Here is a 22,028-nt window from a genome sequence, read left to right on the forward strand (position 1 = left end):
TTGTCCAATACTTTGGTTTAATGAAACGACATGTTATCATGCTGATGTTAGCATTTAGCTAACATGGCTTTAGACTATCAACACCTATTGTCCTGCACATTGTGCATAGATCTCCTTACTTGCATGCCTGGTTATAATGTAGAATATACTATAATTATTAGTTGCAGGAAGTTGTAGCTACTCTAAATGCATTTGCGACAAAACAAAAAATATTCTTTACCATAGAGTACATTCTTCATATTAATGTTCCTGAATTCTTTAGTCATGCATGAGATGTGTTTCCTCATGAACAGTGCAATAAAACGAAGAAAAAGAAGTTCAGTACGATAAGTCTGTGTTGTCTGTGCTGTGCAAACCACACATGCAAATCTGTCAAGGTTAAATCATGCCTTGAAGTGATGCCAGCTCCAACATCAAGTAAAAGTATCAATTTAAAGTTAAAATAAAATAGAATAAACATTGCAACGCATACAATTTCAAAACAATAGGCTTGTAGATAAGGGGAATGATTGATTGAATAGTATCCATGCAAGAAAGTTCGACAGTTGTTGTGATTAATAGTGATAGTACATGCTAGGCATGCGAGTAAATGGTGTGAACACTGTCATGAGGATTGAAATGAACCATATCATGACACAGAACAATTGAAGGAAGGAAAGGTTTTGAACCAGCAAGTGTTCCAGGAGCTTTGTTCAGATATTTGGGCTTGAGGTCAACTTTAAAAAGGTGCAATGAATGTAGAAAGAGTCCCATGAGAAAAACACTATAACAAATGTTTTCATTCTCAGGCATTCCTTATTTGAAGGAACACCATGTAAACAAAAGTGGTGATCAGCAACCAGCAGCCTCAGTCTGGGACTTAATAACAGCTGGGCTGTCCATCTTAACCAGAGGAGCACCAGCATCCGGGCTGCTTCTATGATTTAAATGTCTGTAAGTCTCTTTCTGTGTTGAACGGACGGTGTTTTCACTTCCTCATTGTTTGCCTGTGCATATATTGTCGTATAGGAATCGTCTTAAGTTTATTTTAAACTGAGTTGATTTGAGTCTGTGTGAAATACAGCTTTTGAAATACAGATTCACAGGAAATAAACACCAACCTGCTTGAACAATGCAAGGCATGCATAGTAAGTATCTTTACATACTAAACAATTAAAAAGCAGCAGTGCTCCATCACGTTTGTCGGCATAGATCTTTAGAAGAAGTTTAGAAAGCTCTAATCTGAATTCCTTTTACAAAACTATTTTGAACCTTCCCACAATAAAAGACCTGTTACTGCCTCTCAGATAAGACGGGTTGTCATTGTAAACCCATCTGAACCTCTGAGAGGGTTTCTGTCAGATGGTGTTTGTCCCATCATGCACTCCAAGTGTTGCTGTGCATCATCGCTACAAATTCCAGGTGAGTTTGGCAACAGAAAAATGTGATTATTGTAGTGAGCTGCACTTATACTGCGATATACTGCTCTTTTGAGGATTCTTGAGGGTAATGCTGATAAGTAATGATACACACGAGCCCTGATCTTGCTGTGACTTGTAAAATCTTGTATCTGGCATGTCTTCATCTCTGTGATCGGCTGTTACCTCGATCTGACTGTTGTTCCCTGGCTCAGGTTTACATAACTCCACAGAGGCAGAGGAGAAAAGGGGAAGGCTGCGGCTCACTGATATGACTGTTGAACAGTGACTCGCGCTGTTATTGTAATCACCAATGCTCACTTTATTTTCCCTCCGCTGTGTGACCTTGCTACTTCCTCCTTCCCTCATTCCCTGCCACTCCCGTCTCACACACTCTGACTGTGTCCCAGTTTGGATTTTTCCCCTGTTCCCCCTAAAATGTTCTCAACAATTAGATTGCAAAGTCTGTGCAGTTAACTTGACTTCACTAAGAATCTACAAGAAATTTAAAAAAAGAATCAAAAAATATGTAATGAGCAGCAATTTGGATCAGAGCAAGACATATATAATACATATAAAACAATATATTGATTGGGCAAAATAGCCATTTAGCATTCATTTAAAAATGTAAATGTTTACCCTATGAGTCATGTGAAGAGAAAAAACTAAAACATCATGACACATTAACTTAAATGACAAAATCCAGTAGCAAGCATTCTACCATACTTGTGTATACCATGTTCCTTTGCTCTTAATGACAATCCACAGACCTTTGAGATTTACCGATAACCCACATGCTCGACTTTGACCTGGGCGCCTATGTGTGTAAAGGTTATGTGGAAATGCAGATATGACATAGTATCCTGGCTCACTGAGGACCACAAGCTCAATCCAAACTTCTGTATTTTGATACAAGAACCAGGTGAAGTATTTGATTAACTTTTAATTTAACAACTAAACACGTAACTATCTTTTATGCCACTGGACTATGAAATGTGTATTTGATACGGGACTGATACTGATACTGTTCAAGTGTATGAAAATGGTGTCATTCTCCCAAACGGTTCTGTTTAACTTACGCAATATCGTATTGCTTGTATTTTTCAGTATTTCAGTTTACTGTCACAACTTTGCATTGTCACCGGCTGCCAATGAGCTACAGTAAGTCACTATGACATAATCTACTTTTTGCTGTTGTTACGCACCGGCTCGGCAAGGGAAAAGGGAGTAACATATAACTAGATGTTGATGGTAAAATAAGATATATTTATTAAATATGGTGGACAATTTGACAAACAATTGCTTTTAACGACACCACAAAGAACAAAAGGAGGGCTCTTAACACAAGAGCAAATAAGGCATCAAAGCCAAACTAACTAACAAAACAAACTCAGGGTGAAAACTTCATTCATACAAACAAAGCATAAATAGCACCAGAGCACGTAGCGTGCTTAACAAAGCTCTACAAACAGCTTGTTCCACAGGCTGACGATCAAACTGAAACAAAACGGACAGTTTGCACGGAGCACGAAATGGCATGTACAATATATTACTTTCAATACCCTATATCCGAGCGCGACAATCACAGACCCAAACAGACATATATATATGGTTGTCAACACCAGCAGCACCGACTGTAGCGCTGTCCAGGCACTTGTAGTGACCGGTCTCTCCAGTGCGCCTCGGATTGGAGAGCCGGAACAGGTACACACCAATCACATCCGGTCTTCATGAAGGTGGGAGGAGGAGGTGTCGCCGCAGCCAATCAAGGGGCGGCGGTCACACATCCAAATTTGCATACTTAACAGGGAAACAAGGTGCAGACATCCACATAATAACACCCACAGATACCTAAGGCAGACGCCATTGGCCGTGGCCGTGGTCGTAACAGCTGTGAATAAGACCCAATGTCTGTTTTTACACGTATAAAGCGAACAACCAGCTGCTGATACCCTAAACAGTATGAGTGGCTTAGAAAATATTAAAGATAGTCCACATGTATCAGTAGTAGTAGCAAACAACATACAAAAGAGGGATCCCAGAATATAACGATTTGATTTATCCCCAGTAGGTAAAGACTAAACTTCTTGGCCCACAGCATTGCTTTTTCTAGTTGTCAGTGTTATGGTAAATCACTGCGGAGGATTTTGACTTTATTTACATAGATCATCTTTTGACCCCTTTTTTCGTGATGCTGGTTATGCCACAATGACTTGCGAAATATTTTTGCTTGTGTTCCATAGAAGCAAACTTCATATCAGGTCCTCACGGTTAAGTTTCTGATTTCTGCTACTGTCAACCACTGAGTGATGTACCACAAATTACATCACACTAGCACAAATTAGACATGCTGGGTTTTTTTCTCACATCACAATCAGGTTAAGACAGATAAGACATGTGTGCTATTACAACTCTCCTCATTTCAGTCTGTTTTTTCTCTCAGGAAATGTCCAGCATTATTGCTATATTCCTGACGGGGCTCTGTTTCCTGCTGCTCAGTCCCACTTGTAGGGGCAGCAAGATCCTGGTAGTGCCCGTTGATGGCAGCCACTGGATCAACATGGAGGTGATCCTTCAAGAATTGCACGACAGAGGCCATGACATCACTGTGCTGCGCTCTGCCAAGAGCTGGTACATCAATAGTAACTCTTCGATTTATACTTCTATTAATATTACCATGCTGGAGGATGAATCAGACATGAACTACTACAATACAATGCTCCTAAATGTTATGGAACGCCGCAGGGTGCCGACCTTTATACGCACCTTCTACCAACAGCACTTGATCACATCCATGTTGGCACAGGGCCATGAGATACTTGCCAGAGCAACTGCTACGATGTTAGATGACCCTATTTTTATGAAAAAAATGCAAGATGCCAAGTTTGACATTATATTAACGGACCCTGCTCTGACTATAGGGGTTTTTCTGGGTAGTTACCTGAAGCTGCCAATGGTTTTTAATGTGCGCTGGATCAATAGCGGGGAGGGCCATTTAACCATAGCTCCCTCTCCTGTCTCCTATGTCCCTGTGTCAGGAAGTGAACTTCATGATCAGATGGACTTTCTAGACAGAACCAAGAATATGTTGCATTATTTCTATAGTTTTATTGAACAGCACTTTATCATCAACCCTGCTTACTCAGATGTGCTCCAGCGGCATTTCCCTCCTGGAACCGACTTGATATCTTTAGAGCTTGCAGCTGATATGTGGCTGGTGAGGACGGATTTTGTCTTTGAGTTTCCTCGACCCACCATGCCTAACGTGGTCTACATAGGGGGTTTCCAGTGCCAAAAGTCGCATCCCCTCCCTGTTGAGCTGGAAGCCTTTATGCAAAGCTCTGGGGAGCATGGGGTGGTAGTCATGTCTCTGGGGACGCTAGTGTCAGCCATGCCTCGTGAGGCAACAGAGGCCATCGCTGCTGCTTTTGCTCAGCTACCTCAGAAGGTGGTGTGGAGGTTTGTGGGTGAAAAACCGTCATCCCTGGGGAATAACACCTTGCTGGTGGACTGGCTGCCTCAGAGAGACCTCCTGGGACACCTCAAAACTCGTGCCTTTGTAGCGCACGGAGGCACCAATGGCATATATGAGGCCATTTACCATGGCGTTCCCGTTCTGGGCCTGCCCCTCCTTTTTGACCAGTTTGACAACCTACTCCGGCTGAAGGTACGTGGGGCAGCTCGGGTGGTGGAGGCCACATCACTCACCAAAGAAAACTTCCTGGAGGCTCTAAAGGACATCCTGGAGACTCCCTCATACCATGACAGCATACAGCGTCTCTCACGGATACACCACGACCAGCCAATGTCTCCTATGGACACCGCCATCTTTTGGATTGAGTACGTCATCAGGAACAAAGGAGCAGCCCATCTGCAGTCCGCAGGTTTTAGACTGCCTTGGTACTCCTACTTCTGCCTGGATGTGGCTGTTTTAATTACGGCCCTCATTGGAGCCTTTGTCTGGGCTTCAGTCTTTGTTTGTAAATTACTCTGCTGCCGAGGGTCCAGGAGAAAAATTAAATCAGAGTAACTGATACAAACAGCCACTGACTCGTTTAAAGGTTAGAAACATTTCTGGATAATTTTCTAACTTTAACTTAACTTCAACTTTAACTTAATCAGTTGTATTAAATTGTTGTAGTCGCAATCTTTTAGAAATATTTTTGTCAGCTGTAGCCTAGAAGATATAGGCTATCCAGGGAAAGTCAAGAGTTTTTAAGATGATTTTTCAGTTTTGGAGAATACTTTCACTATAATCTAGTCCTCCATGCTTTAAAATCCAAAATCTTGAACTGTTTTATAGCATATCAAGCTTATTAATCATATTCTGTTCTTTGCTAGCTTCCTAGTCACATACAATGTTTGCTTTTTTGATAGCAAAAAACTACTTAATTCAAGTCTATGGGAAAAGTCCTTAACTTTTCACAACAATGTGTTATCAGAATGCTCTGACTTAAGAATAAACAGATAGCAGGTTGTACATCCTCCATCTGACCACCTTGAGTTTATCATTAGTTCCGCCCACTTCCTGTGTACAAACTCTTTACATGAAGAGGAACATACTGAGAGCTCACATAGACCGTTGAGATAGAATCTAAAACTTAAAGAAAATACAAACACTGGAACACCATAATATTCTTTAAAAAAAATAATACATATTTTACTATATACGCAGGGCTCTTACTTACATTGCACTTACACTTTGTCTTACAGGATGTGCTAACATACCAAAATACCAACACCATACCTACAGTCATTTTATCATCCTTCTATAAATGTAAAAACATTGTATGATGGAAAATGCCAGATGCTACACAAACCTTATACTGTACCTTTAAACAGATTGTAATTGCCATCACACATGGAGTCTTATCATGAGATCACTTCAGTGCACACTACAAACAAATGTGAGATTGTGGTGTACGCAATTGTTTTTGTAACAGCTAAATTTGGAAAAAGAATTTTAGACCAGGTCAAGCAGAGGACTCAAGCATTGAGAAGAAAAGTGCTTTGGTCACTAGACTGTAGCAGAGCTGAAGATGTGTCACTATGATAGCATGAAGAGTTGATTTATTGTCTCTGCAGTGTACAGCTGATATCCGTCTCTTCATGTCCAATGTGGTCTACAAAGGGCACAGAGACCTTAACGCAGAGCTTTGGATAGCGTATTTGTAGTTATGTCTCAGGGGACTGGTCAGTTTAATAGTTACAATCTTGGGTTATTCAATTAATCAGAGATTGTGGACATTTTAAAGGAAACAAAGTGAGTGATTAGACCCTACTCCCTTTAGAACTATGTTGTAAAAATACTGTCTAACACCCATTGTCTCAACATACCCATTCTTCCCCAAAACAATTTCAATTGTGCAAGATTGTTTTTCTCCCAGTGGTGCATGAGCTAAATTCACCCTGGGTAAATTACACTCCCTGTCTATAAACTCGATTATTGAAGTCTTTTTCAGTTGCAGTTTTAATCTTGTCCTTCAATCAACTTTCTTGCAAAGAGATACACACATGCACACACTCATTCTTGTTTTTGTCACTTTGGCAGAAACTGCATTGACTTAAATTCATTATCTGGAGATAAACCGACTGTAACCTTCTTAATAACATATTCCTAACCCTAACCCTAACACAGACATAAAAAGAAGCCTCACAAAATATGATGGGAAACCTACTTTTTGAGTCCCCTCACATATGCACAAATTTTACAAGATGCAAAAGATAATCAAAAAAAACTCTCCATTCAGGAAATAAAATGTGTACAGCATAGCAGAAGGGTTAATGTGTTTGATGGCACATAGCCAGTAACCGACAATCTAAAGGGCATTAGTGGAAACCCTACATCAGTTCCTTCCCTCACAGCTCCTGAGCACCTTAATCATCCGGACTGCTACTGGAGTAAGAGAGACGGAGACAGAGAGAAAGAGAGAATATATGTTTTTGTTCTGGGGCAGAAAGGCGTGCTCCTGCCTCAGGATGTTGCCTTTAAAGCTGAAGAAATAGGTTTCCTGTGGAGGAAACGATTACAGAATAGACTTGGTCGAAACACCGTGTTCCCAACATTTCTTGAGTACAGGTCACCCAGCTGCAGAGCGGGCAGGACGCTTTTGTGGAACAAAGTCGGTCTCACAGCCTTGAGAGGTGAGTGAAAAGTCTTTGTTTGAATTACATGGTTTAGCAGCTCATGCTCCTGCTGATACTAAACCATCTGAGAATGCTCTGCTATCTGCTTGGCAGGTGTTTTTGTCTCCTCATGGATCCTGGATGCTTTGGACTGACAGCACGTAAGCTGACCTTTTCCATAGGAGAATGCATTTTTGAATATTATGCAATTGACCAATAGCAAGTGCGTGCATCAAATTGATAGCAACTAAGACTTCAAGTCATCATGTCTGGAGCATCAATTAATGTTTGAGAAAGGTCACCTCTAGTTTCTCATGTCAGGTCCTTGACCAACAGAGACATGTCCAATAACAGCTGCAAGCTCCCTTTGGACACGGACACATTTGGCCTGACCTGTATCTATGGCCTGATCTTCTCTTTGGGTCTCCCCAGCAACCTGCTGTCGCTCTGGGGACTGTACCACCTGGGCCGTTCAGGTGGAGGAGGCTGCCAGCTGGTCTACATCCTCAACCTTCTGCTGTCAGACCTCCTCCAGCTGCTCACCCTGCCACTGTGGATCCTTTATCTCCAAGGTGGGCACCGCTGGCCCTATGGTCAGCTAACCTGCGAGCTGGTGGGGTACGTGTTTTACGTAAACGTCTACGCCAGCGTCATGTTCCTGTGCCTGATAGCGCTAGACCGCTGCCTGGCCATCGTGTACCCGTTGAGCAGCCGCAGGATACGGACTGTCAGGGTGGCAGCGATGTCTGGTGTGGCAGTTTGGACTCTCACCTTTCTATTTTGCCTTAGTGGGCTGCTGCCATCAGTGTTTAACTCTGAAACTCTGCTGTGTCTGGAGCAGTACCCCGTCAGCCCCAGATACGCCCACTTCAAGATCACCACCGTGGCTCTGGGCTTCTTGCTGCCATGTGCCATACTTGGGTGAGTTAACCCTAAGGTGCCAGTGAGGATAATCATGCATGTTATATAATGTTGTGTTTCCAAACCTGTTCATGTAAAGGTTATGTGGTCAAATGAGTCGACTTCCAATGCATAGAACTTTTTTCGTGTCTAAATAATTAAAGTGATCAGATTTGTTCTACAGTAAAGGGGAATCTGACTATTTACCAACCTCAAGTGGAAATAATACAATAAAATGAATGGAGACAATTGCAACTCAAACTAAAATGAGTAAAACTGAAAAAAAACACATACCATGGACAACAAACCCTTGAGATACTGAAATACCTTTCCTTGTTTGTGAGAGGTACTGTGCAGTTTATAATGTCCTAAGGACACATTGTATCATTTTGTATATTCTGATAGCTGACAGGCTGAGTTCTCATCTGTAACTCTATTTCCTCCTTTAGCTACACCTCAGCCCACATTGGGGTGACACTCCGACGATCTCCTTCCCTCTCTGACCATGAGCGGCACAAAATTGTGGGCATTTTAGTCGTGATCACTGTCAACTTCATTGTTGTGTTTGGACCCTATCACCTCGTGGGCGGATACAGATTTGTGTCCTTGCTGCTGACTAATGAGCCGTGTGCATTTGAGAATTCTATTTTCCTCATCTATCGCCTGTGCTACGGTCTGACCAGCCTCAACACCCTGCTGGATCCCCTCTTCTACATCTTCCTGTGCCCTGATGCCCGGCTAGAGCTGCAAAGATCCCTGCCCTGTTTGGGAAGGGGACAAGATGCTCGCAAAAAGATTAGCCTCAGTACCAGAGCTCACCCAGACAATCAGAGGGAGAGAGAAACTGGACATAATAATCTTCTGGCAGTATAACTTGGATTTGACCACAAAGCTGACTCCTGGTATTTAGTCAAAGCAAGTGTGCCACCTAGTGGAAATGCATGTGTGCAGTGTGTTTCAACTCTTACGTTCATTTGCCTCATTAGCTTCACTTTCCTGTGTCTAAATACCGAGTGGGAGAAAAGTAGAAACATTTGTGTGCAGCAAACAGTGTAAAGACTGAAACTGTTGCTTATATAAATTCAACACTATATAATTGATTACACATATTGTTTCACATATTTTTCATATAAATTGGATTCAGATCCTTACCCATTGTTGTCTCAAATTAGACATATAGCCACAATAAGGAATTATGCCAACTGAGCTTCCAGGTTGTTTGGGACCATTTCTTAGTTTTTTATGATAAATATAATGATGATCTAGGGATATCTTTTCATTTGTTAAGGATATTTCTTCATTATTCATGTACTTTTTCTGTTTTCCAGCATATTGGAATGAATTGTGAATAAATGTCACTATTATCGATTGGCCAAATAAAAATCTGCCCAGCGCATTCAAGTGGTGAACAGTTTCTGAGTTGCTGGATGGGTTTTAATTTGAAACACACGTAGCTTAACATCGATTTAAAACAAAATAACCTGGCCAAATGGAAGCAAAGGGAATAAGTGTTTGGCTGGAGGTGAATATAAACTGTATTTCTCAGGAGCCGATTGTCGAGTATAAAATGATTCTGTTGTTGAACTGATGAAAGTGATGCTTTGCAATAAAAACAATAAAAAGCCCTCAATGTATAAGTATAAGACACAGCTTTAACAACACATTTAAACTGTAGCAGATGAAAAAACGCAGGTCTTCTTACTAAAATATTATAAGATATAAACTTAGAAAATTACAAATAAATGCTCATATATGTCTCATATAGAGGCCTGTTTCAAAGAAGTAAATAAAAGCCTTGTCACTATTAGAACATTTCCGGTGTGTTTTCATTCAGTTCTAAGCAGGGTTAGCAGGATTTTCATTTTACTACACATCCTCTCCTTTCAGACACAGGGTTGTAATAGAATTCCTCTGCTTCAACTCAATCTCGGTGGTGCTGAGAGAGCGAGCGGTGCTGCGGCGTCGGTTTAGTTCTGCCAGATCCTCAGCCAGAACACCCTCCATCACCGCACCCAGAGAATGTTTAATCTTCCTGCACAGGTCAGGGCAGCTGAACACATACAGAATGGGGTTAAGGACACTGTTGAAGAAGCCGATGGTTGCTGCGATTGGGAGGGCCCTGCCTGCAAATTTCTGCAAAGGATGCCCACTGGGAGCCATCACTTCCATGATGATGAAGATGTGGTACGGAGCCCAGCAGAGTATAAAGCTCACCACAACGGCCACTACGAGCCGAACGAAACGGAAAGGGCGTCGGCAGCCTCTGCGCGCCAAGCGCCTATTCACGGCAGCATAGCTGAGGGTGATGAACATTAGAGGGAGCAGGAAGGATATGAAGAGCTTGAAGAAGGCCAAGGCCTCCTTCCGCTGCTTACATAAAGATCCCAGGTCAAAGGGTTCAGCAGGGAGGAGTTTGGCATAATTGTAGTAACACTGGATCTTGCCGTTAGGTAGGGAAATGGTATCACGGAATATGTAGAAGGGGATAGTGAAGACCACAGCCATGGCCCAAATTATCCCACATACCCTCCCGACTAGTCGGACGTTCCTGTAGTTCTGCGCCCAAACAGGTCTCAACACCACCAGGCAGCGGTCCAAAGAAATGGCCGCCAGCAGGAAGCCACTGACAAACATGTTGAGGAAGAAGATGGAGGAATGAATGCGGCAGAAGGTTGTGCCCAACGTCCAGGTGTGGCCGCGGGCCATGAAGAAGGTGAAGAAGGGCAGGGATGCAGTGGCCAGCAGGTCAGAGGCTGCAAGGTTCATGACCCAGATGCTGATGACAGAGCGACTGGACATGGAAGCCCACTACCCCGAGGATCAGGAGGTTTTCTATGATTCCAATGGAAGAGAACAAGCCATGGAGGGATATGGTGAACACGCTCAAATAACTCATCTTGGCTGTTTGGTTTGATGAGTGATAAATGCTGATATTTGCTATCTGGCTGACGGGACAAAACACCATCTTGGAAGAAAAACGTCTCGATGTCGTGCTGAGCTGAAGTCCTTTACCTTAGCCTTTAACTCACACTGTGACAATCTGCAACAGAGAATAGAACATGTGAAACTAAACAGGTGATTTTTAATGTTAAGGGACAGTTGTTATAATGTATACAGTACATATGGTGCCAGGGCTCAGAGGTTATATGAGAAGTTTTAGCTCTGGGAGCGTTTCTCTATAGCTATGGGTTTATGGCTGTTGAGATATTTAGCTAGTTCTAGAACAATTTATAAACAGTTTCAAAACGAGTTTGACAAGTATGCATTGCCCTAATTACTGTATGCATAAGCTGCTTTTCAGAATACATTTTCACATACAAACACCAAGAGCCAGAAATACAGCAGAGGTGAGAGGAACATGGGTGTGAGGTTTTGCAGCTATCTCAGATCTTTGCGTGCAAATGATCTGTTGCGCAACCTTTAAAATGAATATTGTTAGCTGTTCATAAGCTGTAAGTAATAGTGAATCAACCTTATTATTTGGAGATAGGCCATTAATAAATTATTAATCAACACCAAACAAACAAAATAGTGCAATTTAACTGACTGATAGCTATAACCATCTTTGCTAAATCTTATCTTTCACATTACCCACATCCTCCCCATATTTCTGTTCAATGACACTTGTGTAACTGTTATTTTATGTAATCTGATCATGTTCACAAAGCATGCCAATGTATATAGCATATACATACAGTAAACTGAAAGGCTCACATCATTTCTGTTTGAAGTGGAAATCACAAAGGTGTAACAATTACATGCGCCAACATAAAAATTAGAACGAAAACCTGAGGACGCAGGGGTTCACATTTTAAATAAAAAGGTGCGCTTGTTTTAAGCCCTGAGTGAAGAAAATATCAGACCCATAGCACAGATATTTGTGATTTCTACTGCGCAGCTGATAGAGAGAAACAATCATTGCAAACTGAATTTTAAGTCCGGCATTATATCTTTGAATTGTCCTTTGGCAAAAGAAAACATTATTAAATGACATTCCTCCCATTTCCAATGCACATCCATTTGATTTGTAATGAGAACATTTATTTATCTCTGAAACTTGCCGTTACCACGCAAAACAATCACTCACCTAGTCTTGTGTTTCTGGCAGGTCTGATGAGACCTCTGTCATGCTACAGTAAGACACACTACCCAGCATCAGCCTCATGGCAGCAGATATGTACAGTAATAGGAAGTCACAAACCTCAAGAGGAACCTAAAATTCTAAGAAAAGGAAGAACAGCAAATTGTGAAAGCAATCTATTTTGACTCGGCCTTTAAGAGTCAGGCCTTTGATATAAATAAATTCTGTTAGGTCTACTAGTTTCGGAAAGTGTCAGGAAACAAGTAATTTACAGTGCTTTATGATCACACTTTCTCAATGCCCACATATTTGTTGATCATCATATAATAATCACTTAGTTTCCTGTTCCCTAATCTGTTGATCTAAGCACCTTTTCTTTTTTTCCTTTTACAAATGTATTGTCGTTCTTGTTTCGCACAATGCCCTATAACCAAACCGGTACCAAAATCACTTCAACATGAAAGGACATCAAAGTGCACCAATAAGAACACACTGACCTTGATATACTAAAATAAGAGGAACACAGCAGATAATTGTGATCATACAGCACAAATTGAAGATAAACATAGTTGTTTCAGCCGGCTTTATTTCTCAGTTTAACCAAAACCCAAACTTGATCTAGGATAAAGATGAAGAAATTCCCAAACTAAGGTATCAAAAGTAGAAAATACCTTTCTTAAAGGAGGTGCAAAAAGTCAGGACATGCACGGACATCATCAGATGATAGTAGAAGCATGATCATATGACACTTCTTACTTAAATAAACCCATTTTTTCTTCCATCTCTGAAGAACTCTGCTTTGTTAAAAATAAAAGATTTAGGGTGTTGCACATGTAATACTATTTAATAAGTAAACTCATAGCATTTCCCCTGATGTGTCACCACAATGTGATGAATGTTATTCTGCCAAAACATTACTGTTCTACTACTATATGCTCACATGAATGGTTTCTAAAAGGCTGCTTAAGGCAGTAAATAAACAGCAAAGAACATACTAAAATACTAGAAAGCATTAAAGCCTTCTTTAGTGCAGCATGGCTAAATGTTTCAGGCACCTTCCACCTTGTAATAGTGCACATAAAGCACCGGCCGGAGGTAAAGCTTCCCTTTTTTTTTTTATCTACTTTCTATTTTGCTCTGTTTTTATTCTGGTTTATTTAATATACAGCTATAACACAGAGCTTTGATACAGATACTGTGTACACTACAGTTGTATAAATACTAAGTACATTTGGTTAAACTCGTGTTATTAGTTTCAGGGAAGGCTCAGTGCATGAAAGTGAAATTATTAGTTATTAAAAGATCATTTGGAATAGCCTAAATGTGTGTGATTTGGTTAACGAGATGCAGTAGTTTTGGGAAATATTACGACTTTTTTCACTTTCACAGAATCAGAAACTAATAAATGACTTGAGCTTTGTTGTGTATTTGGTGTAGTCTGAAGTTTTGTCAAACGGCAGTATAAGGCTCACTTGGCTCAATTGTTTACTGTCTACGGGGACAAATAACATCACCATGAATCATCAGATATCCAGGAATTGAGCAACACTAAGGAAGTAAATGAAGGGGGGGGGGGGGGAAACGCCTTTTTACAAGTGTTGTCTGAAGGGAGGCCCAACACCTCCTGTAGAGGACTAGCAAGTACAGTAATTGCCTCTTAATTGTAGTGTTATAGAAGTTTAAAGTAGTAGGGCATGAAAATACTCAAGTAAAGTACAAGCACCTCAAAATTGCCCTTAAGTATATTACTTAAATAAAATATTATAACTATTAATTTATTGTAAATATCCCTATGACTTAGAGTTTATATTTCTACAAAATTCAGATTAAAGTGGAATATTTATGAAAACAAATATTGTCTTGATCATTGGTCCGTGAGTGTCCTGACTTTGACTGAATTATTTGTAATATACAAACTATAGTTGACACATGGATTGTAATTTGCAAGACGTAAGTTACATGTGATCAAAAATAATAAACAATAATAATAGTTTTTAACACACTGTTCTTACACACGGGGTTCATCATAATGCTGAAGACCTGCACAACGAGAGAAAGCAAGCGAAGCAGAAGTTACCAAAGCTACGAGCGGGCGAGGCTGTCACATAAACACTGTCACATGACACATTTAAGTATTGTGTGTGTGTGTGTGTGTGTGTGTGTGTGTGTGTGTGTGTGTGTGTGTGTGTGTGTGTGTGTGTGTGTGTGTACTGGTGACAGGACATACAATACCATTCCTTTGTTGTTTTTGTAATATTGAAACTCACAAGTCACTTCTTTTTTTTTCAAACTGTCCCCAGAGTCAAAACTAAACATTGAAAAACTAAACTTGAAAAAGTTTGATCCAACGTTAAGATCTTTTAAATCAGGGCTCAAAACATTTCAGTCCTCCACTCATTCACGCCTGCACTGTAACTTTTATTAACATGTACTTTTATTAGCTTATCTTATTCTGTTTTTACTTTAAAAGACATATTATGCTATTCATACAGTATGCGTCTTTTCATATTGCCTTGTGTTTTCTTAATTAGGTATTAAATTGCCGTGTTGTTGAAAGGTGCTATACAAATGATTTGCCCTGACTTATAAGAAAAGAAAGAAATTGTTATTCTGTAAAGATTGTGCAATGTTGTCGCCACATTGTGGAAAGTTCAAATAAAGACGCATGCATGTGAATACACATTACACATCTGACAACACATTGTCCTAGAAACATTTTTGGTTAGCTCAGGTCAACGCATCAAACATGAATAGCTGTAAAACGGAGGTTCTCGCTTCCTTTTGTAGAATTATCTACACGCACAAATCTGCACCACCTGTCACTCAGACTTTTTTCCGCTGACGATGTAGCCTTTACTGCAACCACCATCACACTGGAGGAGTCTAAACATCGGAGAGTGAAGCATGTTCCTGTTGTATGTGCTCTTCGTTCCTCTCTTCGGAGCCTGTAAGTCACTGCGTAAAATACTTTTTTATGATGAAAATTAATTTTGGGTATCTTACTGAGGAATGTTGAAAATGTGATTCCAAAGCATGAGACTTTTAAAACTTTTTTGAAATGTGTAAAGTGATATTGGTCATTAATGTATCTCTGTATTTCAGATGGCGCTCTGCTCTACGCTAACCCCGGACACAATGTGACTTTACCGTGTTACTTTGCCTCCGGTGGCAAATATCTGTGTTGGTACAAGCAGGTAGGGGGGAAGCAACCTCAAATAATATCCTCTTTCTACAAACAGTTCACCTGACTCCAACAGCTTCTACAAACAGTTTAAAGACAATAAACGCTTTTCAGTTCACATCGAAGCAGGGTTCTACAATCTGAACATTTCTAACGTCAGGGACTCGGATTCTGCCATGTACTACTGCGGACAAAGTCAGTGCGTTAGCCACTGAGTTTGATAATGGGACATTTTTGGTTTTAAAAGGTATTGTGTTTTATATTAAAGACAGACTATTTTCTTTGTATTTGTCTTCCATTTTATAACCCTTTTCTCTCAATGTCTATTTTTCAGAGTCCAGTCGAAGGTCTTTCCTCCAGCAGCCGGAGTCCGACTCTGTGAAGCCCGGAGGCTCTGTGACTCTGTACTGCACGGTGCACATTGGAACCAGAGACACAGAACACACCGTTTACTGGTTCAAAAAGGAGAATTCAACTAACTCTTCCTTGGGAACGATGTACATCCACACAGACGGCAGCAGTCAGTGTGTGCAGAGCTTGGAATCGGATTTCCCTACACAGAGCTGCGTGCACAGTTTATCAAAGTGGAATGTGAGCCTGTCTGATGCGGGGACATATTACTGTGCTGTGGCTTTATGTGGAGAGATACTGTTTGGGAAAGGAACAAGACTGGAGGTTGGAGGTGAGCAACATAAAACGTTAAAAAATCTAGATTAAAGCCATTTAATTGTTCTGCTAGTCTACATTCCTCTTAATGTTTTCGCAGACAAACAGCACGACATCTTTCCTCTCTTGATGCAATGTGGGGTTGCAGCTCTGCTTTTGTCAGTTATCTCGAACATCGTCCTGATCGGTATCATCTGCAAAGTGTCCAGGAGAAAACATCTTAATTCTGGAGGTACAATTAAATAATATTTACCTTCTGTTTGTTTTCATGAAGATAAGAAGACAGATTCACTAACAGAAATGACAAACCATATTTTCCTACTTAGTGTTATCTAGCCATGCAGATAGGTTTGGATTTATTTGCACAGATTTTAAAGTATCTGTCTCTGAGACTTCTGTTTCCACCTGGAATTTAATTTGTAATTATATTTTTCAGAAACAATGTCAAGGTTGCATTAGATAATCCATATAACTATTTTATTATTTGGGTGAACTGACCCTTTAATTACAATAACTGGAAAGTAATGACTATAAATTAGACTTTCTTTCTATTTAGGGCTGCACCCCCACTCGAGTGTCCCAGAATTCACTGTTAACAGTCAGGTAAGGTCAGAAATATTCCCAACATGAGCTATATGTTATTATATACAGACACATTACATAAGTTTAATAATTCGGCTTCTTATTATCTACAGAATATGGAATCTGATGCTTTGCAGTACGAAACTCTGGATTTCAAAAAGATACAATGCAGGAGACAGAAGAGCACAGAGGAGGAGACGGTTTACTCCAAAGTTAGACGGTCAGACCTGAAGTGACTAAACCTTCTACACCTTCTGTCATTTCAATTATTATTATATTATTATATTAAGATCAACTTTTTCGGGGTGTGTATTTTTGAAAAACTTGAGATCAAATAGACTGTTTTACCACGGGGAAAAAGAGGAAGTTTCTCTGATAAATGTGTTTACATGTTCTTTACACAATTAGTGGAAAAGTCAAAGATTAAAGAATATATTGGAGAAAAACTGGCTTTAACAAACAGGGGTTTGTTTATGAAGCGGGCTTTAACCAAGAGTTTGCCAAAAGAATCTGGACTCACGGAGACGTCTGTGTTTTATACGTTAAAAGGTCAATAAAGAGGTTGACGCTGTAAACGTAAATCAAAGACTACCAGGAATGTTTAGCAAAGGGAGTAAACCAGTTGAAGGGCCCATTGTTGATCTCATGCTTTCAAAATATGGCTCTGATAGTTTAAAACATTTACAAGAATGGTGTGCCAATGTTATTTTATACTATTTTAATTCTATTTTAGACTATTTTAATTTAATTTCTGCTATTTTATCTGCTATTTCATACTATTTTAATTCTGCTATTTTTATCTATTTTTGTAATGGTACTTCAGACTCATTTACATCATCACTGTGATTATTGTACTGTAAATGCTCTTATTCGGTTTAATCTTGTACTATTTGTTATGTTTCTGCTGTGAAGCACTTTGGGCTGTAATTCTTGTGTGAAAGGTTCTATACAAATAAAGCTTATTATTATTATTTTGTGTCTGAACATATATATATATATATACACATATACACACACATATATATATACACATATATACATATATATACACATATATACATATATATATATATATATATATATATATATATATATATATATATATATATATATATATATACATATATACATATATATATATACACATATATATATATATATATATATATATATATATATATATACACACACACATATATACATATATATACACACACACATATATACATATATATATATATATATATATATATATATATATACACACACATATATATATATATATATATATATATATATATATATAATCCTTAAAACCATTAACTTATTTCTGTTTCTAAAAAAAAGTCATGTAACCTGCATGAATTTACTGTTTATGTATTAAATCTTGTAGAACCCAAATAGTTGGGGTACCTTGACTTTAGATGGTTTGACCCACATCTCCAGCTCTGATTGTGGCTAAAGGGGTATTCCAACAATTTAGTATCGCACTTTCATGAAGTCAGGGTACGCACAAGAGACAAAAAGGTAATTTTATCAGATCTGGATTTATCATCCAGGCTAAGTAGTTCAATTCAGCATTTCTTCTGTTCAGCTCGGTGTGTGTGCAGTTAAGCTTCTGGTCGGTAGGGAGCAGCAGTCCACCTACAGTAGATTATGCTTACACTCTTTCACCTTTTCAAATGCTCATCACATTTTGCTTCACTGATCGCACGGTTACATATTGGCATGACCACGAGATGGATAAGATTGGAAACATAAGTTATTTAAAGTGAACAGAGACGGTGCATTTAAGTATTTCAAACAAACTGGTGAATCATGTTTGCTCCAGCCACAGAGTGATGTCTTTGGAGGTGTTGTTGTGGTCGCCTGACATAAATATCTCACCTCGGCCCTTTTTTCAGAGGCCCAGAGCAACATTTTGCTGTAAACATGACAGCAAAATGTTGTGTCATTACATAATCAGAAATGCACAATTTTATGGTTTCCAGCTGCATTTAGTTTGAAATCATGGATTGTCAGATGCCAATTTTTCTCAATAGCTTGGTAAGCTTTTAATGACTATGTATGATGATAATGTATTATGTTCTATATATGTATCATGTTTACTGTTACAAATGTGTTTTTCTATCCTATATCTCACTTTCTGTATTTATTAGTAAATACAAGTTGGGCTTTTTGTTCAACTTTTGACTTGTTCCTCTCAAACACTGATAAAAAAAAGAAAGAAAAGAAAAGAAAAAAAGAAAAAAGAAAAACACGTCTCGCTTCTGAGTTCCCGCTCTGGTCAAGTTCTCTCACATTTAAATTCAACCCAAGTGGTTTTGTCGCCCTCCTGACAGGATGTTTGGGGTTTTATTTGTGATGCTGTTTGTTTGTTCCAGTTGCATGACAATAACGCCTCTGCTTTTTCACTTCTTATTATATTTTATATTTATATATACATATATATGTAGATATAAAATTATTTTTTTTACTTATACATTAATTAACTAAAAGCCAATACATAAAGTCACACTCCATATAAACAAAAATAATACTTGATAAAAAGAGACTCTGCAGGTTCCCTGTCTCACAAGAAGGTAAAAGGAGATGCTCAAACTGCCAAAACCACTTTGAAAAACTCAATAAAGTAGTTCCACCTAGTTGTTTGCTTCTACTTAATACATGTTATTTAAGTAGAAGCTTTTAAACATACAACACTGCTTCCTCTTTTAAATGTGTTGCCACATGATTCGACTCACATTCTCTTAAAACAAGAACGGGAGGATCTATTTTCCATTTCATCTTTGACTCGTTTGAGAAACAGTGAACATTAGGCCGTAGCTTCGCACGAATCAGGAAGTATGGGTTCAAGTGAGAAGAGAGTTGGTCAGTTGTGGCTGGTCTCTACTGAGTCAACAACTGGAGAGCTTCCCCCGCAGTTTTGCTAAAGCATGCACACACAGACCACAAACATCAGAAGACATATTTGAGTCACACACAGTCAACTGCAAGAGTCGACAACGCTGTTGAATCTAAAAGGGAGCGGCTGAGGGAATTACAACATTTTCTTAAAGCGTGGGAAAATACAACAACAACATTTTTGTATTTTCCTCAACAGTAACTCAACCTCCGACACAGTTAAACTCACTTTCATTCAAATCTTACAATTAAGCACCATGAGTCCTTAATGCGAAGCAAATCTTCAACCCCCCTCCAGCCAGCTCCTCTCGTGTTAATAGATTCAAGCTTAATGTTCAATTTGTCGTTGTTTTTTTCATGCAGTTTTCTGACAATGGCAAGTGGATTTTTCCAGACGGAAATGAAGTGAAACCAACAGCTGGCAGCAACAATACATCTGACTGTCGAAGACATACCGCTAACTAGCTTTCACTTTCTGAGTGCACTAGTGTGTGTGTGTGTGTGTGTGTGTGTGTGTGTGTGTGTGTGTGTGTGTGTGTGTGTGTGTGTGTGTGTTGGAAAAGAAGACAGAGATGTTTTGTATCGACACTCATGTGTCAGCAGCTCACCGCGCTAGTTGGCGTTGATGGCGTCTCATGCAAACGCCTCCAGACTTATATTTTCTTTCACAAAAGATGAAGAGAATTCAAATGTGTATTTAACATACGTGTTATTCCTCCGTGGATCCATTTGCCCATGTGTGGCAGAAGCTAATGGGAAGCTTATCGACACAGTGTGGCACATGTATATTTAATACACGAGTAATAGAATTGTGACAGTTTAGATGCTACCTTCCCTTCATTCTCAACCTTTTTCCTCTTTTTTTATTCAGGGCTAACCATAACATCACTTTGTGATATCATGGTTATGTCATATTCAGTGACGTGCGGTGAGGTTCATGGCTGGGGAGGCACTGACTCTTTCAGAGTCAGATTTTCAAATATATGAACCCAACTGAGTATCTTATTCACCATTTTCTTGGCAGCATGAACATTGACTACTGGTTATTTTTCATATCTCATATCAGCATTCTTTATACACACACAGTAAGGGACATATTTGGCCAAAAAAGAAGGTTACATTTATAGCGGCTCAGAGAGGAACATGTGTTGGGCTCACGTGCGCCCTCTTCAGTGCGGCAGAGTACTGTCTGCCTCACCTGGTGTCTTTACACTGTGGTTGATGTCCCATCAGCAAGACTAAATATGTTACACACATACATTACATACATTAACTGGGCTGTAGAAAGTCAGGACGCATAATAAAAGTGTCTGTAAACATTATATTGGCGACATACAGAGAGATAGCAATCAGGCACGCGCCAAATGCATGCGCTCAACCTAGTTTGCGAAGGATTGCGCAATCCGAGGGGAGGGGAGGCTCGTCGCTTCCTCAACTCGCATCTCTCCTGTATCTAACAAAGAATACGCAAATTCAGCGATTTTGACTATAAATATGACCAAAATTATTGGAATCATACAGAAAATGCAGTTATAGCACAGACCAGTGGACACATATACATTTATATTTATTGTTATTTGTTTTTTTACTTTTCATGAAATTCGCAATCAGAAACACCAAAAGAAGAACACAAACAATGGCTCTGTGCAACATTGTTGTCAGTCTTTGTATGTTATTTCCTCTAAGCAAGACTTCAGATGATGTATAAATGGGCTGTTGGCCGATTAAGGAGAAGTTTTTGAACAAAAGCCACATCTGACCTGAGGGGCATCACTGGCATGATGGGAACTACAAAAAAAAACAACCCTAGAAATTAAATGTAAGCTGACAACATTATCTTTAAAGTAGAACTTAAATGGGTTAAATCACTTGACCTGATTTCAGTTTTTCTTTCTAGATCCCTCCCACACATTGCCTTTCAACCCACTTTACCACCCACACATCTCCAAAAACACACTTTTTGACACAAGTAATCCTATAAATAAGCATAGAAGCATATTCAAACCTAACTCATGCCTGGAGAATACAGCATGTTTTTCCAAATCACCTTGAAGCACGTATTGCGTATTGTGAGATACAAACACGTGCACCAACCTCTCGCCTCTATTTGAAAAACATTTTGGTTTGCAAACATGTTGTGACCAATGGCAACGATGGGACCAAAAGACCCAATCAACCCCAAATACACCTC

General features: G+C 39.5%; 3 protein-coding genes and 1 pseudogene across 4 annotated transcripts; 3 read left to right on the forward strand and 1 right to left on the reverse strand.

The window, feature by feature from the left end:
• Positions 1-1,352: 1,352 nt before the first annotated feature.
• LOC115023678 (UDP-glucuronosyltransferase 2B15) lies at positions 1,353-5,427 on the forward strand. The gene is made up of 2 exons (XM_075074152.1): positions 1,353-1,401; positions 3,841-5,427. Exon 2 carries the CDS (start codon positions 3,844-3,846, stop codon positions 5,425-5,427), a length of 1,584 nt encoding a protein of 527 aa, XP_074930253.1. The 5' UTR covers positions 1,353-1,401; positions 3,841-3,843.
• Positions 5,428-7,423: 1,996 nt separating this feature from the next.
• On the forward strand, positions 7,424-10,230 carry LOC115023915 (G-protein coupled receptor 4). Of its 2 annotated transcripts, none has more exons than XM_029455276.1 (4): positions 7,424-7,541; positions 7,638-7,684; positions 7,956-8,444; positions 8,873-10,230. In XM_029455276.1, the coding sequence occupies exons 2-4, from the start codon at positions 7,665-7,667 to the stop codon at positions 9,294-9,296; spliced, it is 933 nt and encodes a 310-aa protein (XP_029311136.1). In that variant the 5' UTR covers positions 7,424-7,541; positions 7,638-7,664; the 3' UTR covers positions 9,297-10,230. The 2 variants fall into 2 exon arrangements, with proteins under 2 accessions (XP_029311136.1, XP_029311135.1); XM_029455275.1 differs by having other exon boundaries at positions 7,507-7,541; positions 7,845-8,444; positions 8,873-9,819.
• Positions 10,203-12,587, reverse strand: LOC115023914 (prostaglandin D2 receptor 2-like). The gene is given in 3 exon segments (XM_029455274.1): positions 10,203-11,213; positions 11,215-11,463; positions 12,511-12,587. Coding segments are annotated over 2 exon segments (1,098 nt in total). The 5' UTR covers positions 11,389-11,463; positions 12,511-12,587; the 3' UTR covers positions 10,203-10,289.
• A 2,821-nt stretch (positions 12,588-15,408) lies between these two features.
• LOC115023976 (uncharacterized) lies at positions 15,409-17,281 on the forward strand (annotated as a pseudogene).
• The last annotated feature ends 4,747 nt before the right edge of the window (positions 17,282-22,028 follow it).

This window comes from Cottoperca gobio, chromosome 18, assembly GCF_900634415.1.
Source record: "Cottoperca gobio chromosome 18, fCotGob3.1, whole genome shotgun sequence".
Taxonomy (NCBI): Eukaryota; Metazoa; Chordata; class Actinopteri; order Perciformes; family Bovichtidae; genus Cottoperca; species Cottoperca gobio.

Excerpts from the sequence above, each read along its gene's own strand:
- LOC115023678 (XM_075074152.1), top strand. The coding sequence starts at position 3,844 with ATGTCCAGCATTATTGCTATATTCCTGACGGGGCTCTGTTTCCTGCTG.
- LOC115023915 (XM_029455275.1), top strand. The coding sequence starts at position 7,665 with ATGCTTTGGACTGACAGCAC. Across the intron at positions 7,685-7,844 it reads ATGCTTTGGACTGACAGCAC|GTCCTTGACCAACAGAGACA; the intron begins GTAAGCTGACCT and ends TTCTCATGTCAG. Across the intron at positions 8,445-8,872 it reads CTGCCATGTGCCATACTTGG|CTACACCTCAGCCCACATTG; the intron begins GTGAGTTAACCC and ends TTCCTCCTTTAG.